At 55.2% G+C, this 20,318-nt stretch overlaps 2 protein-coding genes across 5 annotated transcripts; one reads left to right on the top strand and one right to left on the bottom strand.

Moving 5' to 3' along the window:
• Positions 1-61: 61 nt before the first annotated feature.
• ZMAT5 (zinc finger matrin-type 5) lies at positions 62-18,447 on the bottom strand. 4 transcript variants are annotated; one of them, XM_066199793.1, is made up of 7 exons: positions 18,397-18,447; positions 12,926-13,148; positions 12,510-12,572; positions 11,994-12,074; positions 5,711-5,822; positions 3,094-3,255; positions 316-391 (listed from the first exon to the last, which is right to left on the bottom strand). In XM_066199793.1, the coding sequence occupies exons 2-6, from the start codon at positions 13,050-13,052 to the stop codon at positions 3,138-3,140; spliced, it is 501 nt and encodes a 166-aa protein (XP_066055890.1). In that variant the 5' UTR covers positions 13,053-13,148; positions 18,397-18,447; the 3' UTR covers positions 316-391; positions 3,094-3,137. The 4 variants fall into 4 exon arrangements, with proteins under 4 accessions (XP_066055886.1, XP_066055887.1, XP_066055890.1 ...); XM_066199789.1 differs by lacking the exon at positions 3,094-3,255 and having other exon boundaries at positions 62-391; XM_066199790.1 differs by lacking the exon at positions 3,094-3,255 and having other exon boundaries at positions 62-391; positions 12,926-13,151; positions 18,397-18,434.
• Positions 18,448-18,545: 98 nt separating this feature from the next.
• UQCR10 (ubiquinol-cytochrome c reductase, complex III subunit X) lies at positions 18,546-20,058 on the top strand. Its single transcript, XM_066199623.1, has 2 exons — positions 18,546-18,717; positions 19,815-20,058. Exons 1-2 carry the CDS (start codon positions 18,577-18,579, stop codon positions 19,851-19,853), a joined length of 180 nt encoding a protein of 59 aa, XP_066055720.1. The 5' UTR covers positions 18,546-18,576; the 3' UTR covers positions 19,854-20,058.
• The last annotated feature ends 260 nt before the right edge of the window (positions 20,059-20,318 follow it).

Genomic DNA, 20,318 nt, shown 5'->3' with positions numbered 1-20,318 from the left:
ATTTCCAAAGGAGCCACGTGGCCTCAGAGACATGTGTGTATATATATATTTTTATTTTTAACCAGGTCTATTATAGACACTGTGAATAAACATAAGAGAAGAAGAAGAAGAAGAAAAAACAACCCAACCCAAAAAAACCAAACCGAGGACAATTTAATTTGTCAGAAAATACAATAATGTAAAAAAAAAAAAATTTAGATAAAAGGAATAACGCCATCCCCCAAGCTCAGCGTTTCAAAGCTGCTCAATTAATTTTAATGGGAATCGGCAGAACGGATTTCTCGGGGCAGGTTTGGAATGGCAGCTCCCGGTGCCGGAGCAGACGGGATGCAGGAGCGGGGTCCCAGCCGCGTCCCTGCTCTGCCGCAGCGGCGACGAATCACTGCGGCTGCTGCAAAAGAGATGCTCCGGGATAATTCAATTAAGGGACTGCCAGGAAAGGGAAAAACAAAGGGAGAGTGCCGGGAGGTGGGAGGGAGCAGGACTCCGCACGGGTTCCCTGGACATGGTGAGAGTGTAGCAAAAGCGGCAGCAAACCCGGTGGGGGTTGCAGGGCTGCGATTCCATAGCTCTGGGAACTGTTTGGGATAGGAAGGGAGGAAGTTGGGAATGGTTGTTTCTCTCTCTTGTGCTGCAAGAAGTGTGGGATGGGCTAAGCTCCTCCCCTGTCTTGGTGCCATTCCCATCCCTGTCCTCGTCCCAGGCTGTCTCCAACCCCAACCCCATCCTCAGTCCCACTCCCATCCTTATTTCCATTCCTCTCTCTGTCCCTTTCCCCTCTCCCCATCCCCACTGCTGTCCCATCCTCACCCCATCTCCATCTCCATCCCTATCTTCTCCCCATCCCTGTCCCATCCTCATCCCTGACCACTCCCCGTCCCCATTCCCATGCTTATTTCCATCCCTGCCCCTCTCCCCTCCCCCAATCCCCATCCTTGACCCTCTCCCTACCCCGATTCCAGCCCCTTTATCCATCCCTCTCTCTGTCCCGTCCTCACCCCAGTCCACATCCTGTCCCCATTCCCACTCCTGTTCCCGTCCCCTCTCTCCCAGCAAGAGCTGCCAGAGGACACGGGCAGAGCCCAGCGGGGCTGCGCTTGGCAGGGGCCCAACAGCCGCTCATTTCCCTAAAAGCTTCCCGATAAATTACTCCGGCTCTTGCTCCAGCAAAGGCACTTTGGCTCGGGCTTCACTATCGGGCAGCAGCTCCTCCACCCCACCCCGGGGACAGCGAGTCCGTCCCTGCAGCATCCCCCGGGATCAGGTACCAGCCAATCCTGTGGGAAGGAGCCAGAGCCCCATCCTGCCCTGGTGTCCTCCTCCCGCAGCCTTTTCCTGTGGATGAGCCCACAGTGGCTGCGTCCCACCCCGGTGACCCTCGGCATTGTCACAGCTCCTGCCACCCGCTGGAACACGCAGCCCACAAACCCTGCAATTCCCAGCCTCCTCCACCCCCGGGAGTTACACAGCTCCATGAATCCAGGACATCCTGCAGGTGATGCTGGGCTTAGCCTGTCGGCCACACATCCTGCAGTTTCTGTGGGAAAACTCCAATCTTAATGAATCCCCCTTGCCAGCCCCTCTCACCTCCCCCTGGACAGGCTGGAGCTCAGCAGGGAATGCTCCTGGAGTTGCCTTTCAACATTTATTGGGAATTTCTGCTTCCAGAGCAGCTCAACTCCTTGGGAGCAAGGAAGAGCATGGAAAGGCTATGGCAGTTGCGTTTGACACCGGAATTTTCACTTACAGTTGGGTCCCAGAGCTTGCCCAGAGAGCTCTGATTGAAGCTGGATCTGGGGAGCCCTGAAGTTTGGGAGTGTTGGGTAAAACAACCCCTCCTGCATCAGCTGGAAAACCCACCAGGAGCACACGGAGCAGGGACAAGCTTGGGGGCTCATCAAAGCACAGCTCCAATCAACACGAGGAACAGGGAAGGATTTTGATGTTGACTGGGAAAAAAATCCACGGAAGGGACTGGAGTGGGAGTTTCTTGAGCTGTTGGTGCCAGTGGCCTCGGAAGGTCCTGGCTGCCACCAGCAGAGCAGCCACTGTCCCCCCCCAGTCAGTGGAGTCTCAACATTCCCCAGGACTCTTCCCCTGTGCCAGGCTGGGGCATAGGGATGCACATCCAACCTTGGAGAGAGCATGCCCAGCTCCCACCTGGAACATCCACAGCTCCTGGGGGGTCCCCATTTCCCATTTCCTTGGGGGCAGGGTTCCCTTGCTCCAGGGACTCCAATCCATTGCCAAAGAGGAGCCATCTGGGTGCTCTTATTAATCCACCTGTCCCGCACACGGAAGCGAGGATAGGACCAAGCCCTGTGCTCCTGCTCTCCAGCAAGCCCAGGGCTCCTGCCTGGAAGGATAAAAACATTCTCTAGTTGGACCTAGAGCTCATCCAGGCTCCAGCCAAGGCTGTTTCCAGGCTGCTGTCACATCCAGTCCCTGCTCCTGTCAGAGGCACGTCCCAGGATGGGGCTGATGCTCCTGTGACAATTTGCCATCACATCCTGAGGTGGGAGCTCCGCCCTGCTAGAGTGATCCAGGCGGGATTTGGCCACAGGCAGCTGGCTCCTGCCTGTGCTCTTCATGAATCTGGACCCATCACCTCCCTGCCCAGCCAAACCTGGAATGCTCTGGCAGTGGGCACAGGCCTCTTGGACAAACCAGAGCTGCCTCCTGGGATGCTGCTGGACAGGATTCCCTCTTGCCTCTGGAGCTGCAGCACCCTGCTCCCTTCCTGAGACAGCCAAGGGCCTCCCTCACATCACGCTTTACCAGCACGGAGAGACGACTCAAACTCTCACTGTGGAGAAACCTTGGGATATTTTCCCTCCTTGCCCCTTGCCTCCCGCATAGCAGGAGCAGGGCTGAGGGAAGCTCCCCAGGCTCTCCATTGGGAGCTCCAGCACGTGGACCCAGGCAGAGTCACACCCTGAATTTATCAGGAACAAACACGGCACAAACACCCAAGAAAATTAAACATCAGTTCTAAAGGCCTGGGTCCGTCTCCAGCCTGGATCACAGAGCCCAGCATGGAGCTGGACTGAGAGCAGGTAGAGCACAGCAGTGATCTGAGGGGATGGATCCTACCTGGGAAATGGGGAATGTCAGCTCCAGGTGACAACAGACAGCCCCTAGGCAGGGCTGGAGCTCTGCTGAACACTCATCCCGAGGCAGGATCTGTGTTCCAGAGGCAGGGAGAGAGCCAGGGGAGGCTCAGCCCACGGGCGAGCAGAACACGATACACAGAGGCTGCAACGGGCGGGAGGAGGGTTTATTGAAATAAAAGTGTGTATAAATAATCCTGTCCCTTTCCTGGGGAAGAGGCAGCCAGCCAGCCCCAGGCAGGCTCTGGGGGTGCCACTGCCTCAGCCCCACTGCAGGCTGGGGGGCACAGGCCACCCCCCAGGAGGGGGGGCCTGCAGGGACGGGGGCAGCTCCTGCACTGGTGGCCAGCCCGGAGGGTACTGGAATGGTGCTGGTTTCTCGGGAAGAGCACTGTGAGGGGAAATGGAAAGGGATGAGGTGAGAAGCAGTGTGTCAGTCTGACACCAAGGCCATGCTGGGGACTGGGCTTCCCTGCGCCCCCTCCAGCAGCCCCCAAAGAGAAGGGGCTAGCAGAAGAGGGTTTTGGTTGTCACCAAACAGGTTCATTCACCCCCCATCCGAAATCCAGCACCAGAACAGCTGTGTGGCAATTCCCAGCATATCCAAGCAGCCTAACACAGTGTGTGCCAGTGAAAACTCAGGTGGGAGCGCTGAGGTGAGGGGGTCTGGGAGCAGCACAGCCCCCCAAGAGGGGCTCAGCAGGCACAGCTGCCAGGTGCTGGGAGCAGGGCTGGTCCCAGCCCCTCCATCCCCACTCCTCACACAGCTGAGTTGGAAGAAGAACAAACAAAACCAGCAGATGTTTCTTTCAGAGCAGCCCAAATCCCAAGCCAGCTGTGCACTTCCCACAGGACAAGGACCCCTCGGAAACGGAGGAGCTGCCAAGCCAGCAGGGTGTGTGCACCAGAGGACCCTTCAGCAAAGGGAAGAGGCCTCTCCCCACGCCATGGCCTGGGAATCACTCTGTCCCTGCCCCTCTCCTCAGCTTGTTTGTGCTGCAAACACCACACTGGGATGAAGAAGGGCAGGAGCAAGAACCATCTCTCCCTGGCCTACAGCTTGACCGGGGCACGTTTAAATTCATGGGAAACGTACCCTCTCCATTAATTCCCAAGTGCAGGAAGCTCATTTGTTCTTTCACACAAGCCCTGACAGCAGCCTTGCAGCTACTCAGGTCTCTACCTCCGATCCTGATGAATCTTTTTAATTGTTATGCCAGAAGAAATCTAATCAAACTCCTTTACATAACCCCGGGGAGAAGCAGCACCCTCCTCTCCCTGCGGGGCTGTGGCCGAGAGCCAACTACAGGAGTAGTTTTCCAGGAGCGTTTTCCAGGCAACTAACACAGAGCAAAGTCACTTGGTTCAAGGTTTGTCCCCTCCGTGGAGATTCTGCAGAGCCCAGGATGAGGCAGGACCATGAGGGCACACACCAGCCCCTCTGGGCAGGGATATTTGGTGTCATTCCCCCAGCACTCTGTGGATATGGAACAGAGGGAATGCTGCAAGGTGGAGCCATCCCCTAGTGAGCTGTTCCCTGAGCAGCAGGACTGAGCAGGACCCTTTCCTGATGGAAACCCACGCTCTGCATTTCCTTTGGAAATCGGTAAAAATCAATCCCATGAAATGTGGGGCTGGAGGGAACAAGGGGAGCACAGACATGATCGGGAGAGGCATCAGCAAGGCTGCTGAGAGGAAGGGAAGTTCCAATAGTTGGTGTTTTAATTCCTGTAGCAGATGGTTTCTGAGCCTGCAGGGACAGGGAGGCTGGAAAAAGAGCAACAATCCTGGAAATTTGTTTTGTGCATCTATGGAGGCAGCAAGGACCAAGCTCTGAAGGTCTGAACATTCCTCTGGACATGACCAAGTAATTCTGAAGGTCTGGAAATTCCTCTGGGAATAGTGGTGGCTATCTTCTTTAAGAGCTGATCTACCCCAAATTTCAGGGATTCACAGGCAGGAGAAAAAAAAATGGGGCAAGTGAAGTGTAGAGGACAGGAACGTGGGCACCTCTGCAAGGCCAAGGGCAGCCGAGCTGAGGGACAGCACAGTCCCAGAGCAACAAGCTCAGACAAGCACCAGAAGGAAGATCCTGCCCAGTCCAAACACAGAGAGGACGGGAACAAACAGAGAAAGAACAGAAGAGAGATTTGGCACCTGCCCAAATGTCATCCCATTAAGCCTGCGGCACAGTCAGGTGAGCGAGGGAACAGCCGGCGCCGAATCTGAATGGATACCTGAGGAGGAGCCAATTCCACCCTCCCTGGCAGGCAGGGGATGGGGGAGCGGTCAACAGATGAAAGCAGGCTCCTGACACTGAACCCTGGGCGTTAATGACCCAGCACAGCACCGGCTCTGTCCTTCCAGGTGTGTCTGTGCAGAGAGCAAGGGGCACTCCTCTGCTGTGGCTTGTTCCCAAAACGTGTCCCCTGGCACGTGGGGACACCTGTGCACACATCCCTGATGGGGCAGGCAGAGCCGGATCCGCACACGTGCCCCTCACGAGCCCTGCCTGGGGCTCTTGGGACCTGTGATCCCCCGCACCCTGCCCTATCCCGGCCCTCGGCATCCCCACCTGGATGATCCCCAGTCCCCAGTACCTGTTACTCTGAGCTGCGTTCAGCCTCTGGGCTCTCTTGTCCAGCCAGTCCTCGATGGTGCCAGGGGGGATATCTGCTCCCTCCCTCTGCAGCTCCTTCAGCCTCTTCTCCCCTGTTGAGAGAAAGACTGAGATCAGAGAGGGCTGGATCAGAGGGAGGGCCATGAGAGAAAGGGCCGACAGACCCTTGTCCTTTCACTCCATTAACTCTGCTGCTCATTACCCGGCACAGTTTCACAGGCTGGAGAGTGCGCGCCATGCCTGTGGCAGCCCCTCCTCATCCTCCTCTGCCCTCCTGCCATCTGATGCTTGGAGTCATCCCTGGTGACAGCTGCAGCCAGGCAGAGCAGGGGACAAGAGCTAAACCAGCATGGTGGCAGTTTGGGCACTGAGGGGAGTCTGACATCTCCCCCCGGGGCAGATCACCCTCATCCTTGCCTAGAACAGCCTCAGCTGGCCCCGAGCCATTTCCAGAGCCGTGTCCCTCCAACTGGCAGCAGCAGCTGTGCCACCCGTGCCCTGTTAGGTGGGAGTGACAGGGACAGTGTCCGGATCGATGCAGCCTTGGCAGCCCGGGAGAGCCTGAACAGTTCCGGGTGCGCGTTCCAGCCGGCAGACAGATCCCAGAGCTGCTGTCAGCGCTGCTTAAGGAGCTCCCTGCCTGACGTGTCCCCAACCCCTGCACAGCCCAGACTGAGCTGTCACCAGCCCAGGGGCAGAACCCGGGCAGAGAGAACCAGGGGACAAGTTCTTGTATGTAGAACCACGGAATGGTTTGGTTGGAAGTCACCTCAAAGCCCATCCAGTCCCACCCTCTGCCATAGGCAGGGACACCTTCTACCATCCCAGGCTGCTCCAAGCCCTGTCCAAGCTGGCCTTGGACACTGCCAGGGACCCTGGGGCAGCCACAGCTTCTCTGGGCACCCTGTGCCAGGGCCTCACCCTGTCACAGAGAAGGATTTCTTCCATAAATAACAGAATTACAGAATCAATCAGGTTCAAGAGAAATCTTTGAGTCCAACCTACACCTACCCGAAATGTCCCCTCTTTCAGTTTGAACCCATTACTCCTTGTTCTGTTTCTCACGGTGGTTAGGAGCAAGGAAGGAAACCTCTGCAGCTGTTTACTGAATCAAGATTTCAACCCCTCCAATCAGTCAGGAAGGGCTGTGTGGGGCAGAAGCCCATAAGCACTCCCTGGGGAGAAGGGCACAGAGCCAGCGTGGCGCAAACCCACAGCTGCCCAGTTAGCAAAGCTCCCCAGCCCCCCCAGCTGCAGGGAGGGAGCTGGTGCTGAACAGGTCTAGCAGGAGTCTTGACACAGTCACACTCCTGTCAGCACATCAGGGATGAGGACATGGTCCCAACGATCCCATCTCCAGCCTAGTGGAAACTTCCCACCTAACAGAACAGGGAACTCAGAAAACCAAATAGGGGTGACAATAAAAAGGAAGCAGAGGCAGCTGCATGTCATTCCCTTAGCCCTGCTCATCCATCCTTCTGGGGGGGATCCCTGATCCCATTTAGGGACCAAGGCACCTGCAGCCATGCCCCTCAGGAGCCTGCTCCACACCCACCCACCATATGTCATATGTTTTAAGGAAAATATTATACCTTTGCAGACAGAGTGTGAAATTAATAGTGCTTGGGCAGAGTGAAGGATCACTTCATCCTACTGGTGGCAACCAATTATTCATCTGCCTGTTGAATACTAAATCAGGATGGCAGGGATGTGCTACACAATGAGCAGCCAGATGGATAATTTGTCATCCAGCCTTTTCAGCTGCTGCTGCTGGGCGGGGTGATGATGTGCCCAGTGCCACCACAGAAAGCCTGCTGTGGTCCTGATCTCCGGGTGCTGCTCTGAACCCACCGAGAAGGCTGGAGACAGGAATGTTCCAGTCTCCCACAGCTGATCCCAAGGATTAAAGCCCCAGAAAAGCTACAGGGGTCAACCCAACCAGCTGGCCAGGTAAGGGGATGGGGAGGCAAGAAGCTCAGTCTGGAGAGCTGGGCACTGCTCACACTCAGGGTTAGACTCACCTTCCAATCTCGAGCACCTTATTTCCCCTAATTCCATGTTTTCCCACCTCCTGAGCACATTCCACCTTGGCAAGGGGACAGACAAGCAGTGTCTGTGAGAAGCTTTGATGAGGCAGGGAAGAAAATCAAGGAGAGAATCTCTCCCAGCTCTCTGCACCACTGCGGTTTCCTCTTCATCCAACTCCCAGCCCCAACAGACAACAGACGATAAACAGCCCAAGGCTCTCTGTTCAGAGCAGGGAGCCCCAGGGTACCACACCAGGGATGGAGTAGCCACAGCTCATGGTCCCAGCCAGAGAAGTTCACTGGATGCTGTGGAACCACTCTGGATTCGCACTGCCTGAGATGGGCCCCAGGTATCCACATCAGAAAGACATCCAGCTGTCTCCCTGTTCTCACAGCTCCAGAAGCTGCTGCTCCAGAGCATTCCAAACCTCAGGCTCAGAAATCCAGCAGCAGGGACAGGCAACTCTCCAGCTCTGTCCAGCTTGATGGGCTCCATGTCCCCCTGGAGCACACACATCCCATCCAGGGACCACCAAACACACCCTGCCCTTGGAAAACTCCCTGAATGCCAACAGCTATTGAAAGCAACAGCTCTGAAGGGCCTTTACCAGTCCTTGCTCCCCACACGTGGTCGTGCAGCCGGACAGGTGTGAAGGTGCTTCCCCCCTCCTTCTCCTTACTGTGATGTTTGCTTCAAAGTCTAATTACAGCCAATTAAAAGAGCATCTGTAGTCATAAAGTGCCTCTAATGATGCCAGAGCAGGGTCCACATTTATCTTCTCTCCCCATGGGTTTTCTTCTTGAAAAAGGCATTGCTGTGTGAGAGGTGGAACCCCCAGCACAGGCGGGTCACCCAGCCAGGAGACGCACAGGAAATCCTTCAGTTCTCCACCAGCAAGAGGATGCACACGAAATCCCTCAGCTGCCTCCCTGGTGGATGATGTGGAACTTCAACTCCTCCAGAGCATAAGATCAGCACCAGAGCGTGGCTGAGCTGAGGCTGAGGAGCCCCTGCAATGGGAGCAGCCAAGCAAGCGACCGCCCTGCAGCCCAGTGTGAGCGCTCCTCCCGCTCCCCGCCCAGTCAATCCAGTGCCCTCCAGCCACCCCGGCAGGCTCCCTCAGATCCTTTCAGCCTCATGGACACTCCCCAGCTGTGCCCTCCTCTGGCAGCCCTGGCTGGCTGGAGTCACCAGGGCCCAGCCAGGTGGATCCTGCCTGCACCAGGGACACGGATTAGCGGGGAGCCAATAACTCTGAGCAAGGAGATGGCAATTTGACAGTGACTTTTCCTGACACGACTGTACTTAAAATGACAGCCTGGAAGTGTCTGGCTGATGAATGATGCAGCAGATGCAGAAGGCTAATGCTTTGATGGGGGAACAGCTGGGAATATGAGCTCCCTCCCTGCTGAAGGTGTAAACTGTTGCTTCTTGATGAGGATATTCTACAGGGTGCAGAGATGCTGACGCCAAAGTAGGCCAGGCTCCAAGCTGTTCTAGAACATGGAATCATGCAGAAATTTTCCTACTTAATCCACAAAACTTACACAAACTAGAGGGTGAACTCCCAGCATTAAAAAGGCCAAATGTTAAGGATAATGTCATGTTTCCTTTGGCTGTGATAAAAATGTTTTGTTCTCAAGGTGAGTTCATGGACAGGGAGCTACCAACACCAAACACTCACAGGGACTCAGGGACAGGGTCAATATTTACATGATAAAAAAAGTGCCATCACGGTTTAGCTGGGTTAAAAGAAAGTCAGACATGGCTTTGCCTGCACTAGAGCTGAGGAAAGGGGAGTTAAGCAGCACTGTTGGCCCACCAGGAGAGCAGCCCCCAAACAGCCTGGTCACCCCCAGCATGGTCACCCCAGACTTGGGAAGGCTCCGGAGCTTCCCGCCTCTCGGCTCATCTCAAATCCCTGACAACCCCTGGCTCCAAACCTGCCAAAATCTCCCGGCTGGGTCAGTGAGAGGCAGCCTGGTCCAGATCGCTCCAATCTCGCTGGCTGTGGCTTGGGATGGCTCATGGCTCAGAGATCCTGAGACTGAGTGGGAATGCATGTGGGACACCACTGATGGAGGATCCTGTGTGAATTACACACCCTGCCACACACCAGCTTGCCCTCAGCCCCAGCACCTGAGACACGAGTGATTTGGCAGCTGAAGGAGTGCTGGAATGTCCCCATGACTCACCAGACAGAGTCTGAGCCTTCCATCCTGTCTGTTACAGGCTGTCCTTCTCCTCCACCAAACCCTGCTGAGCCTGTCCCTGCACCAAATCCCTCCAAACTCTCAGATCAGAGTTGGAATCTGTGCGATGCATGAAGTCACACCACGAGAGAGGTAAGCAGGATTGAACTCTCCAACCAAGCACCCCCTGTCCCCTGGCCCTCGCTCCTTCAGGGCTAATTGGAAAATGAAATGTTTGACTCCAGAACACAAATGCAAGGTTTCCCAGTAATCTCCCTGGAATTGGCTCTCAGCAGCCAATCCTGCACTTACACCGACCCCTTTGACACAAGTCGATACTCAATAACAAGTGTAATTGGCAAGGAAAGCTGCCCAAGCGCAGAGGAGCTGCCAGCCTACCCTGCTCCACTCCAGAGCTCCCACTTCTCATGCAGGAATAGCCAGTGCCTGCAAATGCCAGAGGTTCCTGTGCCTGTCACTCTGTGCCACCCTGGGGAGCCCAGCAGAGACGGGTCAGGGTGAGGCTCTGGCCGGAAGGTGACTCTGGGAAGGGCTGGAACGCTCCACCCCACCGTGGCTTTATCGACTCAGAGATTGATTCAGAGTCACCTCGGGGGCTCTCACTGACTCAGCACAGCCTGGAACAGCTCTGTGCTGCCTGCCTGCCTCCCCCGGGCTCCCCTGAGCTCTTCCTCCCCAAATGGGATCCCTCTGAGGGCCAGGAGAGGCTCTACCCCACGCACATCCCCCGTCTCACATCCCACACTTCCAACACTTCAGCCTGGCTTTGCCAGACTCTTGGCAAAACAACAGCTGGCTCCAGCGAGGATGTGGGCATGGGAGCTGCTCTAAGCTGGGCTACACAGGTTGGGGAAGGAATCCTTCTTCTCTGCTCCACACTGCGAGGCCACATCTGGGTGCTGTACCCAGTGCTGGGCTCCCCAGTACAGAGACAATGGGCACAACCCAAAATACGGGAATTTCCGTCAGGAATTTCTATTTAATATTTAATAAATTACACATTTTTATTATGAACCTAGTCAAACAGTGGATCAGATCACCCACAGACTCTCCAGCCCTGAGATATTCAAATCACAAGTACGTGGCCCTGAGCACCCTGCTTGAGCTCACCCTGCTTTCAGCATGGTTAGGGTTAGATGATCTCCAGTGGAGATTTCAACCATTCCACAAGTTCTCACCAACACCTCACTCACACTCCCTGGCAGTGTCCAAGGCCAGGCTGGAAGGGGCTTGGAGCAACCTGGTCCAGTGGAAGGTGTCCCTGCCCATGGCAGGGGTGGAGTGAGATGAACTTTAAGATCCTTTCCCAGCCAGCCCAGTCTGGGATTCTGTCATTTTCTTTAACCACTGAAGTAATGACTCCTATGGAGAAAACAGAGCTACCACCTCTTTTCCCTAAAAGAAAAGTAGTTCCAAGAACGGTAGTCCCAGAATGAGAAAGTTCAAAAGTGCTCTGCAAACTGCCAGCAGGGAGCAGCTGCCATCCACCCTCTGCCCACACTTCACTTCCATCCAAAGCCACCCAAGCAGAGGCTGTTTCTGGATCCAGGACCCCTTTCACAGCCTTTCACAGCCCGACAGCAGGACAGCTCTTCCCACCAGCTCTTCCCACGGGTGGAAGCAGCAGCTCCCTGGTAATAGCAGCAAGGTGGGGGGAAATCAAATCCATAAATTTAAGGGGACGTGATGTACCAGTGCCCTCTGCTGCTGACAGTTTTTATTCCCTGACTGAACAAAACCCCGAGGGCTCACGAAGGCCACTCCAAACTCTTGCTGCCAAGTGGTAACAGCACTGCTCAGCTCCAGGTTTGTGTCTGTGCCAGCAGCTCGAGAGCAGGGAGCATATGACAAACTGCAGCGCTTCCAGGCTCACACAGCCCTGGGGAGCAGGAGGGAGGGATCCATACTTGGCTGGCTCCGTGCAGGCAGCAGGGGATCACAGCCTACACAGCCCCTCACACCTCCCTACAGCAACTCTCCCCCCAGGGAGATCCTTGGACATCCCCTTGTTGGAGGACTCACCTTGAACCTGGGCACTCAGCTTCTCCAGGTCCTGCTCTGTCATGTGGGAAAATCTGCAGTTGGACCCAAAATCACACTGTCCTGGAATGAAATAATGAGATTTGAAAAATCAAGTTTCAGAATTCTCTAGATTAGATATTAGGAAGTATTTCTTCACAGAAAGGGTTGTAAAGCATTGGAATGGGCTGCCCAGAGAAGTGGTGCAGTCACCACCACTGGAAGTGCTCAAAAAAGTGTGTGGATGTGGCACCTGGGGACATGGTTTAACAATGCACACGGTGGTGCTGTACTGACATTTGGACTCGGTGATCTTCAAGGTCTTTTCCAACTTTAACAATTCTGGGAAAAGCCAGAGTTCCATGAGAACCACCCAGAGGAGGTCCTTGTGCAAGCAAACCCAGGCTCCATCACACCTGGATGCCAGACACAGGCCCAAACCCCTCCCTCCAGCCTTGGGCTGCCTCTGGAAGGAGCTGCTGGAGCCCAGGAACTTCTTTCCACCTCACAACTCCTCACCTGTTTGCAGAAACTTCCGACAAGGTTTCTTGGTTTGTTCTTCCTGCAGGATAGCAGCAGCATCTGGGGAGACAAGGGATGGAGCCAGGTAAAGATCCTGGGCACAGCAAAATCTCATCATGTCCAGTCCCAAACTGGTCAGGGACCAGAAGGAAGCAGAGGGACACCCAGACAATGGTTTCACAGCCAGTTTAACCCACTCCCACACCCAGAACTGTGTGCTGAGACAGGTCAGAGCCACACACGAGGGTTTCACCTCTGAGACTGCCCCATTCAGCAGCACCACGTGCTCAATTCACAGGCACACAGAGTGTATAAATCATCAGTGCTGATTTATTTTCTCTTCCCACTTCCCCCCCTCATCCATCACCTCCCCAGTCCCAGGAAGGGAGTGGCAGACAGCTGGGAGCACCCACCTCGGAATAAGTCGTACCAGACTCTCTTAGCCCGGAGATGCTGCACTCCATTGAGGTGTTTCTTCCTGTTGTGCAGGTTGTCCTGGAAGGACCTGTCACAGTAGTCACAGAAGTACCTTTTCCCCATCTCCCTCCTGGCAAAACAGCATCAGCATGTCCTGGAATCACCAGGCAGCTCCTCGGCGCCCAGCCATGGGAAAGGAGGATCCAGGATTTACAGCGCCTGCTTCCAAAGGAGGAGAACTCAAATCACTTAGGGTTGCCAGACTGAGAAAGAGGTGAGACCCAACAGTTTATATCCTTGTCCATCACAGACTGCTGGGGCAGGATCTGCTGCCTGTACACGGGAGAAAAGGCCTGATCTGCATTTATCTCTGTCACCCAAAGCAACAACAGCTCTGCTGGAAGGATTCTCCTTCCCCGAGTGCAGACTACAGAAAACAGAGCCACAGGCTCCAGGGAAGCTGCAGCACAAGCCATCCAAGATGCAAACAGGAGGAGTTGGAGGTCCTGGGGACCTTTGACCACAACCTCCAAGAGCTGATACAAAAGAGGAAGGAAACTCCCCCGTGTCCATCTCTGCAAGGTAAGGAGGAAACTCAGCAAAACTCACTTTATCCTCAAAGATAAAACAGAAGCTGATATCACCTGTCCTGCAGGTGGGAAGCTGCATTACAAACACTACAGGACAGATTTCCTACAATCCACTGAGCCACCTGTTTTTTCCTGTACATCAAGGATTGCTCTCCTAATCCTCCCCAGCCTATGGCACCAAGGTGTGTCTGCTTTGAGTACAGCACTAAGATCACAGCAGAATTTGGGAGCTTCCACCTGTGCTGGGCCTGGAGCCACTGTCAGTGCAGGTGAGATCAGCTTGTGTTTTATCCTTCAGGCACCTGTCCCCATCGGATGTCCCTGCTGGAGGTGCAACAAACACCCTGAAGGAGCCGCAAGCTCGAGGGATATAAAGGTACCTGATGAATGGCAAAGATGGATGGACTGGAAGATAAACTCCAAAAGCAATTCTCCAGGTTTTGACACTTTGACAGCAGAATCCATTTAAAAAGTACCACAGAGACCAGCACAAGAAATAAAGATTTTATAAATAAAACGGGTCCAGAATCAATCACAGCCCCCCGGCCGATTCCTCCGGCTCAGCACGAAGAGCAGAGCACCAGGCAATCCCTCAGAGCCCAGCGTGCCCAGCTCAGGCAGGGCTGCCAAGCCTCCTGCCAGACATCCCTCCCAGCAGGAGCACCAGCACCACACCACATTCCTTTCCCTGCTCTGCTCCCAGGAACTGCTGCTTCCAAAGCAAACCCCTGGAAATCTCCGAGGCCTCACACCGCAAGTTAAAGCAAAGCTGCATTCGATGGGAAGACCTTCTGAGATTTTTTTAATTGGACTGAAAACCTCCACACTGGAGGTAAAATATTCAGATATTCCAAGTGAACTGGAAATTGTGTGTTGAGGTTCTTTCCTGGGGGGGTGAGGGCTGGCCATGCCCCAGCCATGTGTGCTGGGACCCCAAATCCCCCATGCCCTGGGCTGATCCTGCAGGGCTTGAGGTCTGAAACCGTCCTCCTCCAGCCTAAGAATCTAAACCCAAGCACTGCTTACTGAGGATGGAGCCATAAATTCCCTGATCCTTTGCATCCCTGAGTTTTGCAGCACTGTAGTGGGGCTGATGGAATTCAGAGGGAACAAGTCTGGCCCACTGGCAGGGTCTGCTTTTAAATGCTGAAAAATCCCTGTTCCACATGTTATTCCGTAGTCTCCCAAAGTTCCTAGTGGCACAGAAAGCTCCCTGTCTCAGCTGCTGGCTCCTGCACTCCATCTCTGCAGAAGAGAATGCTGCAAACAGGGAAAACAAATGAGATTCTGCAGTGGTCCCACATAAGTTTCCAGAGATCTCCCAGGGAATTCTGCCTGCGGAAGCCCAGCAGCAGCCAGCCTTTGAAATCGTATTTCAAACTTTCTCTTTCATCACCCCGACAGCAATAATTGCAGAAGCTCCTTCCCCCTCCTCCCCCAACAAGCAGGACAGAAGGCTCTCACAGATTCCAGACAGCCAGATCCCACATCCCACGGCTGCTTGCTCCCAAATTCTCCAAGTAATTCCCATTGCAGGGGACAGACGGATTGTAAAAAACAATTAGAGGAGTATCAGACTCTCCCTGAGACTTCCCCCTTCAGTGATTATACCCAACACTTATTTCCATCTTTTCAAGGATTCCACTGCATGGATACCTTGCTGGGTTCTGCCAACTCTCTGCAACACCAGCACTCCCCAGCGCTCTGTGAGTCCAGAGGAGTAAAAAGCTGCTTCTGAGCAGCACCAGCCTATTTCCATCTCCCCAAACGGCTCCAGCAATAAACAAAGAGCATTATTCAGCTGAAAACAGAGATGGTTCCTAATTAAATCCATCTTAGTCATTATGAAATAAAGTAAATGGAGCTGCTCTATAAAGAACTGCCTCAGCCTGGCCGTTTCCTCTCAGCATCTCCAGCCCCTGATTTGCAACTGAATCAGGGAGCTCAGACCTGGACCCACCGCAGCCATAAATGCTTCCAGCCATGCTTTGTGCCAGCTTAAAAGTCTTCCTGAAGAAACGCAAATAATAAAAAAACCCCAACAGCCCAGGGCTTTGTGTTGTATGAAAGTGTAACAGCAATGCTGTGTGGTGTCTCCCGGAGCCCTGGTGGGTGAGCAATACCCTGCAGTGAGGCACCTCGAAGGTGACAGCGAGGGGCTTGGGACAGCTCCAGCCAAGATATCCTGGGCACCATCCCATGTTTTCCCTTCTCCAGCATCTGCCAGAACAGTCCACACTGCTCTGTATCAGCGGCAGATTTTATCTGGGACTCTCCGGGGTGTTTCACCAGGCAGAGGGAGGAAGGTGACCCTGGAAGGGGCACAGACTCCTTTGTGTCTGGGGGGAGCTGCTGCTCTCCACGCTCAGCCCCGAGCCCCGGGAGGTGCTGCTGGGCCTTGACCTCAATTTCCTGCCTTCTCACAGCCCGGGCTCGGGGCCACTGCAGCCACTTTGGATACCCAGGCAGATGTGAATTAATTAAATCCGAGTGTCAGCCTTACGATACTCGGCTGCCAATTCAAATGGGCTCAGATCTGCAGGGAGACTTGGAATGGCAGCAGAGTCTGCCAGCACCTTCTCAATGACAGAGGCACAGACCCTGCTCTCCATTACACCCAGAGGAAATCACAGAATCATGGAATAGTTTGGATTGGAAGGGACATTGAAACTCATCCAGTCCCATTCCCTGCCATGGGCAGGGTCACATTCCACTGTCCCAGGCTGCTCCAAGCCCCAATGTCCAGCCTGGCCTTGGACACTGCCAGGGATCCAGGGGCAGCCACAGCTGCTCTGGGCACCCTGTGCCAGGGCCTGCCCACCCTCCCAGGGAACAATTCCTGCCCAATTTCCCACCTATCCATGTCCTCTGGCAGTGGGAAGCCATTCCCTGTGTCCTGTCATAGGATCATGGAATGGTTGGGTTGGAAGGGACCTTAAAGCTCATCTCATTCCAATCCCTGCTACAGGCAGGGACACCTTCTACTGGAAATCTAGAGCTTGATTGGGGATCAACGCCAACCTGACCACACACAAACCATCCTGGTGGCAGCAATTAATGGGCAGTTGGGGGAATTAGTGATAATCCAGAGCAGTTACATCTGAAAAATAAAAAATAAATTTTTCTGAGCTCTACTCTGTGGTGACCAAGGACAGAACTCAGGGCAGGGCTGGAGCTGGGCCAGGGCAGGCTCAGGCTGGAGATCAGGAAAGGTTCTTCCCCCAGAGGGTGCTGGCACTGCCCAGGCTCCCCAGGGAATGGGCACGGCCCCGAGGCTGCCAGAGCTCCAGGAGCCTTTGGACAGCGCTGCCAGGGATGGCCTGGGTGGGATTGTTGGGGGGTCTGGGCAGGGCCAGGGGTTGGATTGATGATTGTCACCCTGATTTTTCAGCTTTCTGATAGTTTACATTTCTACTGGAGCTTTCTCACCCATTGTAAAATTAACAAAGACTGATGTTTGGTAAATAATACATTCCTTCCAGGGGAAGGACAAATTGATGGACTTCTGGTTTGACCAGTGGGGTCAGAAAGGTGTCAACCTCGTCTCCCAATCCCTGGTCAAAGTCCAAACCCTATTTAAATCCCAAACCAAAATAAACTTCCTTCTTTTCTCGTCTCTCAACCTGACGGGTGAGTGTGATCTTTTCCTGTCTGTCTAGTGACAGATGTGGGTCCCTTCCTACTTGAGATATTCTGGGGTTCCAAAGGGATAACACTACACAGGAATGTGCCAGGCACCTTCCAGGCTTCCAGGACAAGCAGAGGTCTTGTCCTAACCCGGAAAAATCCCATGGATGTCCACAGTCATTGCAGGAGGGAACAAATATAAATAAATCAGGAGAAATGACTCTGCAGTCAGACCTTGTGCTACCTCTGAGTGGGTGAGACAAACAAAATAACAAAGCAGAGTCACTTGTAGGTCTGCTCTAGAATTCTATGTAGATACTTGTTTAACATCAGCCCTGTGGGGAAACAGCTTCAGTGTTGGGATTCCCCTGTCCCATCCCTGTCTGTTTTGCCTTCCTAAATCCACATTTACCTCTCTCTCCCATCTGTGCTAGAGTCACCCCAGGGCTGTTCTGCCCTCACTGAGGTTTAGAAAGAGAAATACAAAGGGAAGACAGCAAATGGGAACATTCAGGGCAGCAAATGGGACCATTCCCACTTTTGTTCTGTCACATGGGGCCAGGTCCCACTCCTCCCGAGGCCTCTGGAGCAGCTGTCAGAGTCCTCTGGCCCTGGCACAGGGTGCCCAGAGCAGCTGTGGCTGCCCCTGGATCCCTGGCAGTGCCCAAGGCCAAGCTGGACAGTGGGGCTTGGAGCAGCCTGGGACAGTGGGAGGTGTCCCTGCCCATGGCAGGGGTGGGACCGGCTGAGCTTCAAGGTCCCTTCCAACCAAACCACTCCATGACTCGTGAGCCCCAGAGCCCTCTCCCACCCCTCGAACACTGACACCAAACACCTTTTGCAACCCCAAACTGCAGAATACACCCCGAATGCCTCCCACCAACCTTCCGGGGCTGAGCTGAGGGCAGTGACCGCAGCCTCTTTCCTGTCCCCGTCACCCTTGGCCGGACACCCGGGCAGGGCAGGGCAGGGCAGGGCAGGGCAGGGCAGGGCAGGGCAGGGCAGGGCAGGGCAGGGCTGCCCCGGGGTGTCTCTGCCCCCTCAGCGCCTCCACCCCGCCCTGCTGCCCCCAGCCCCGTCTGGGTCCCGCCCCAGCCACGGCCGGGCCGGTTTCACCGCACAAGGCCGGGCAGAGACCCCGGGGTTGCCCAGCGGAGGCCGCTGAGGACAAGGCGGCAGGGACGGGACGAACGGAGCCCCTCAGGGACCGCCCTCAGGGACCCGCGGCACACCCGGCCACGCTCACCCACCTCTGGCCAGGCCCGCGCCGCGCCGCCTACAACTCCCACAATGCCCCACAGCAACGGCGCATGCGCAGTTCGCAAACGACACGGAGCGCGGCCTACAACTTCCAGCATGCCCCACAGAGCACCGCCTACATCCCCCAGCAGCCTCTGCGGCGCGGCGCAGGCGCGGAGCGCGCGGCCAAGATGGCGCTGCTGCGGCAGGTGTACGGGTCGCTGTTCCGCCGCACCTCCACGTTCGCGCTGTCGGTCGTGCTGGGCGCGGTGCTCTTCGAGCGCGTCTTCGACCAGGGCGCGGACGCGCTCTTCGAGCAGCTCAACGAAGGGGTAAGGGCTGTGTAAGGCCCCGCCGAGGCTGCCCGGGCGCTGAAGGTCAGGCCGGCCCCGCTGGGCCCCGCGCCCCTCAGCCCCGGGCCTGCGGCTCGGCCCCGGGGCTCGCTGAGGGCCAGCGCGGCTCGGCCCCGGGGCTCGCTGAGGGCCAGCGCGGCTCGGCCGCGCCCCAGGGAGCTCCGCGGCTGTCGTGGCGCTCGATGGTCGGGGCTTCGGGGTGTCCTTGGGCTTCTCTGGCCGCTTGGAAGGGGCGTGCAAGGCAGGGGGGAGCGGGAGCGGTAAAAAGGGCTTCTTTTGTGCCCTGTGGTCCTCCGGCTTGGCCGATCTGCCCTTGGCCGAGGAAGGGGATAAGGGCTGGTGGCCTTGGGTGTCCCCGGATTGAACCTTGGGTGAAAGGGGTTAAGCCGTCCTTAGGTTCCCAAGTGCAGCAGTGACGGGTTAATTACTGCAGGATAGCGAGGCGGGCTTGGGGGAGACCTCAGAGCCCCATTCCGGGGTTACGGAGGCTCCAGGAGATGAGAGGACTTTGGACAAGGGCTTGAAGTGACAGGACCCAAGGAATGGCTTCCGACTGCCAGAGGGCAGGGTTAGATGGGATATTGGGAAGGAATTGTTCCCCGGGAGGGTGGGCAGGCCCTGGCACACTGCCTGGATCCCTGGCAGTGTCCAAGGCCAGGTTGGATGGGGCTTGGAGCAGCCTGGGATAGTGAAGTGTCCCTGCCCCTGGCAGGGAGTGGGACTGGATGAGTTTTAAGATCCCTCCCAACTCGGACCATTCTAGGAATAGGATTGTTCTGTGCATCCCTTATGTGCAGGAGTAGAACTGCCCTCTCCAGTCTGGCTGGGAATTCAAGGCAGTGTCTCTGGGCCACTAATCCAGAGCAGAACAGGGAAAGGGGGAATCTCTGCAGCTTCCACCCTGCCCAGATTATGAGCCCTCATGTGCATCCCTGTGTCCCCCAGATCCAGTACAGGACTCCTTCACCACCTCCCCAGGCAGGATAATTTACATTTTGGATTCTGTTATCCCAACTCCACTAGAAACCTGCCTAAAAAGTCTTGATTTTTTTTTTTCCTGTCTGTTTTGCATGCAGAAACTGTGGAAACACATCAAGCACAAGTATGAGAACTGAGCAGCTCAGCAGCAGGAACCAGTCTGGGGTGGCAACAGGCACTGCAGGGATGGATTCAGCCTCTTGACACTGGGAATTCCTGATGGAACAACTCCGAGCCAGATGCTATCAGCCACCTTCTGATGTGATGTGAAGCCAGATGGACTCAAGGAGTTCTGCTGCTCTACTCAACTTAGAGTGTTCAAATAAAACTCCTGGTCCTGTCTTGTGTCTGTGTGTTTGTCTCACTCATCCTTTGGCCTTTCTGTGCCTCCTCCTTCTCTGGAAGGTGGAGAATCTTTAAAAACAGCCCTGTTCCTTAGTTCCAAGGTACTGTCAGGAATCACGTCGTCTTAAAATGGATTTGAAAGCACACAGACAGTTGCAGTTCATGACAACCCTTGGCTTCTGCCTGGGAAGGGGGAGAAACTGTCTGCTTCTTCTGGTCTGTCCACAGAAAAGGGGCTTAATCATTTTGTAGCTCAA

This window comes from Chamaea fasciata, unplaced genomic scaffold (assembly GCF_029207755.1).
Source record: "Chamaea fasciata isolate MVZ Bird 193981 ecotype frontalis unplaced genomic scaffold, bChaFas1.0.hap1 SCAF_18, whole genome shotgun sequence".
NCBI lineage: Eukaryota > Metazoa > Chordata > Aves > Passeriformes > Sylviidae > Chamaea > Chamaea fasciata.
This window is presented reverse-complemented; position numbering and strand designations above follow the sequence as displayed.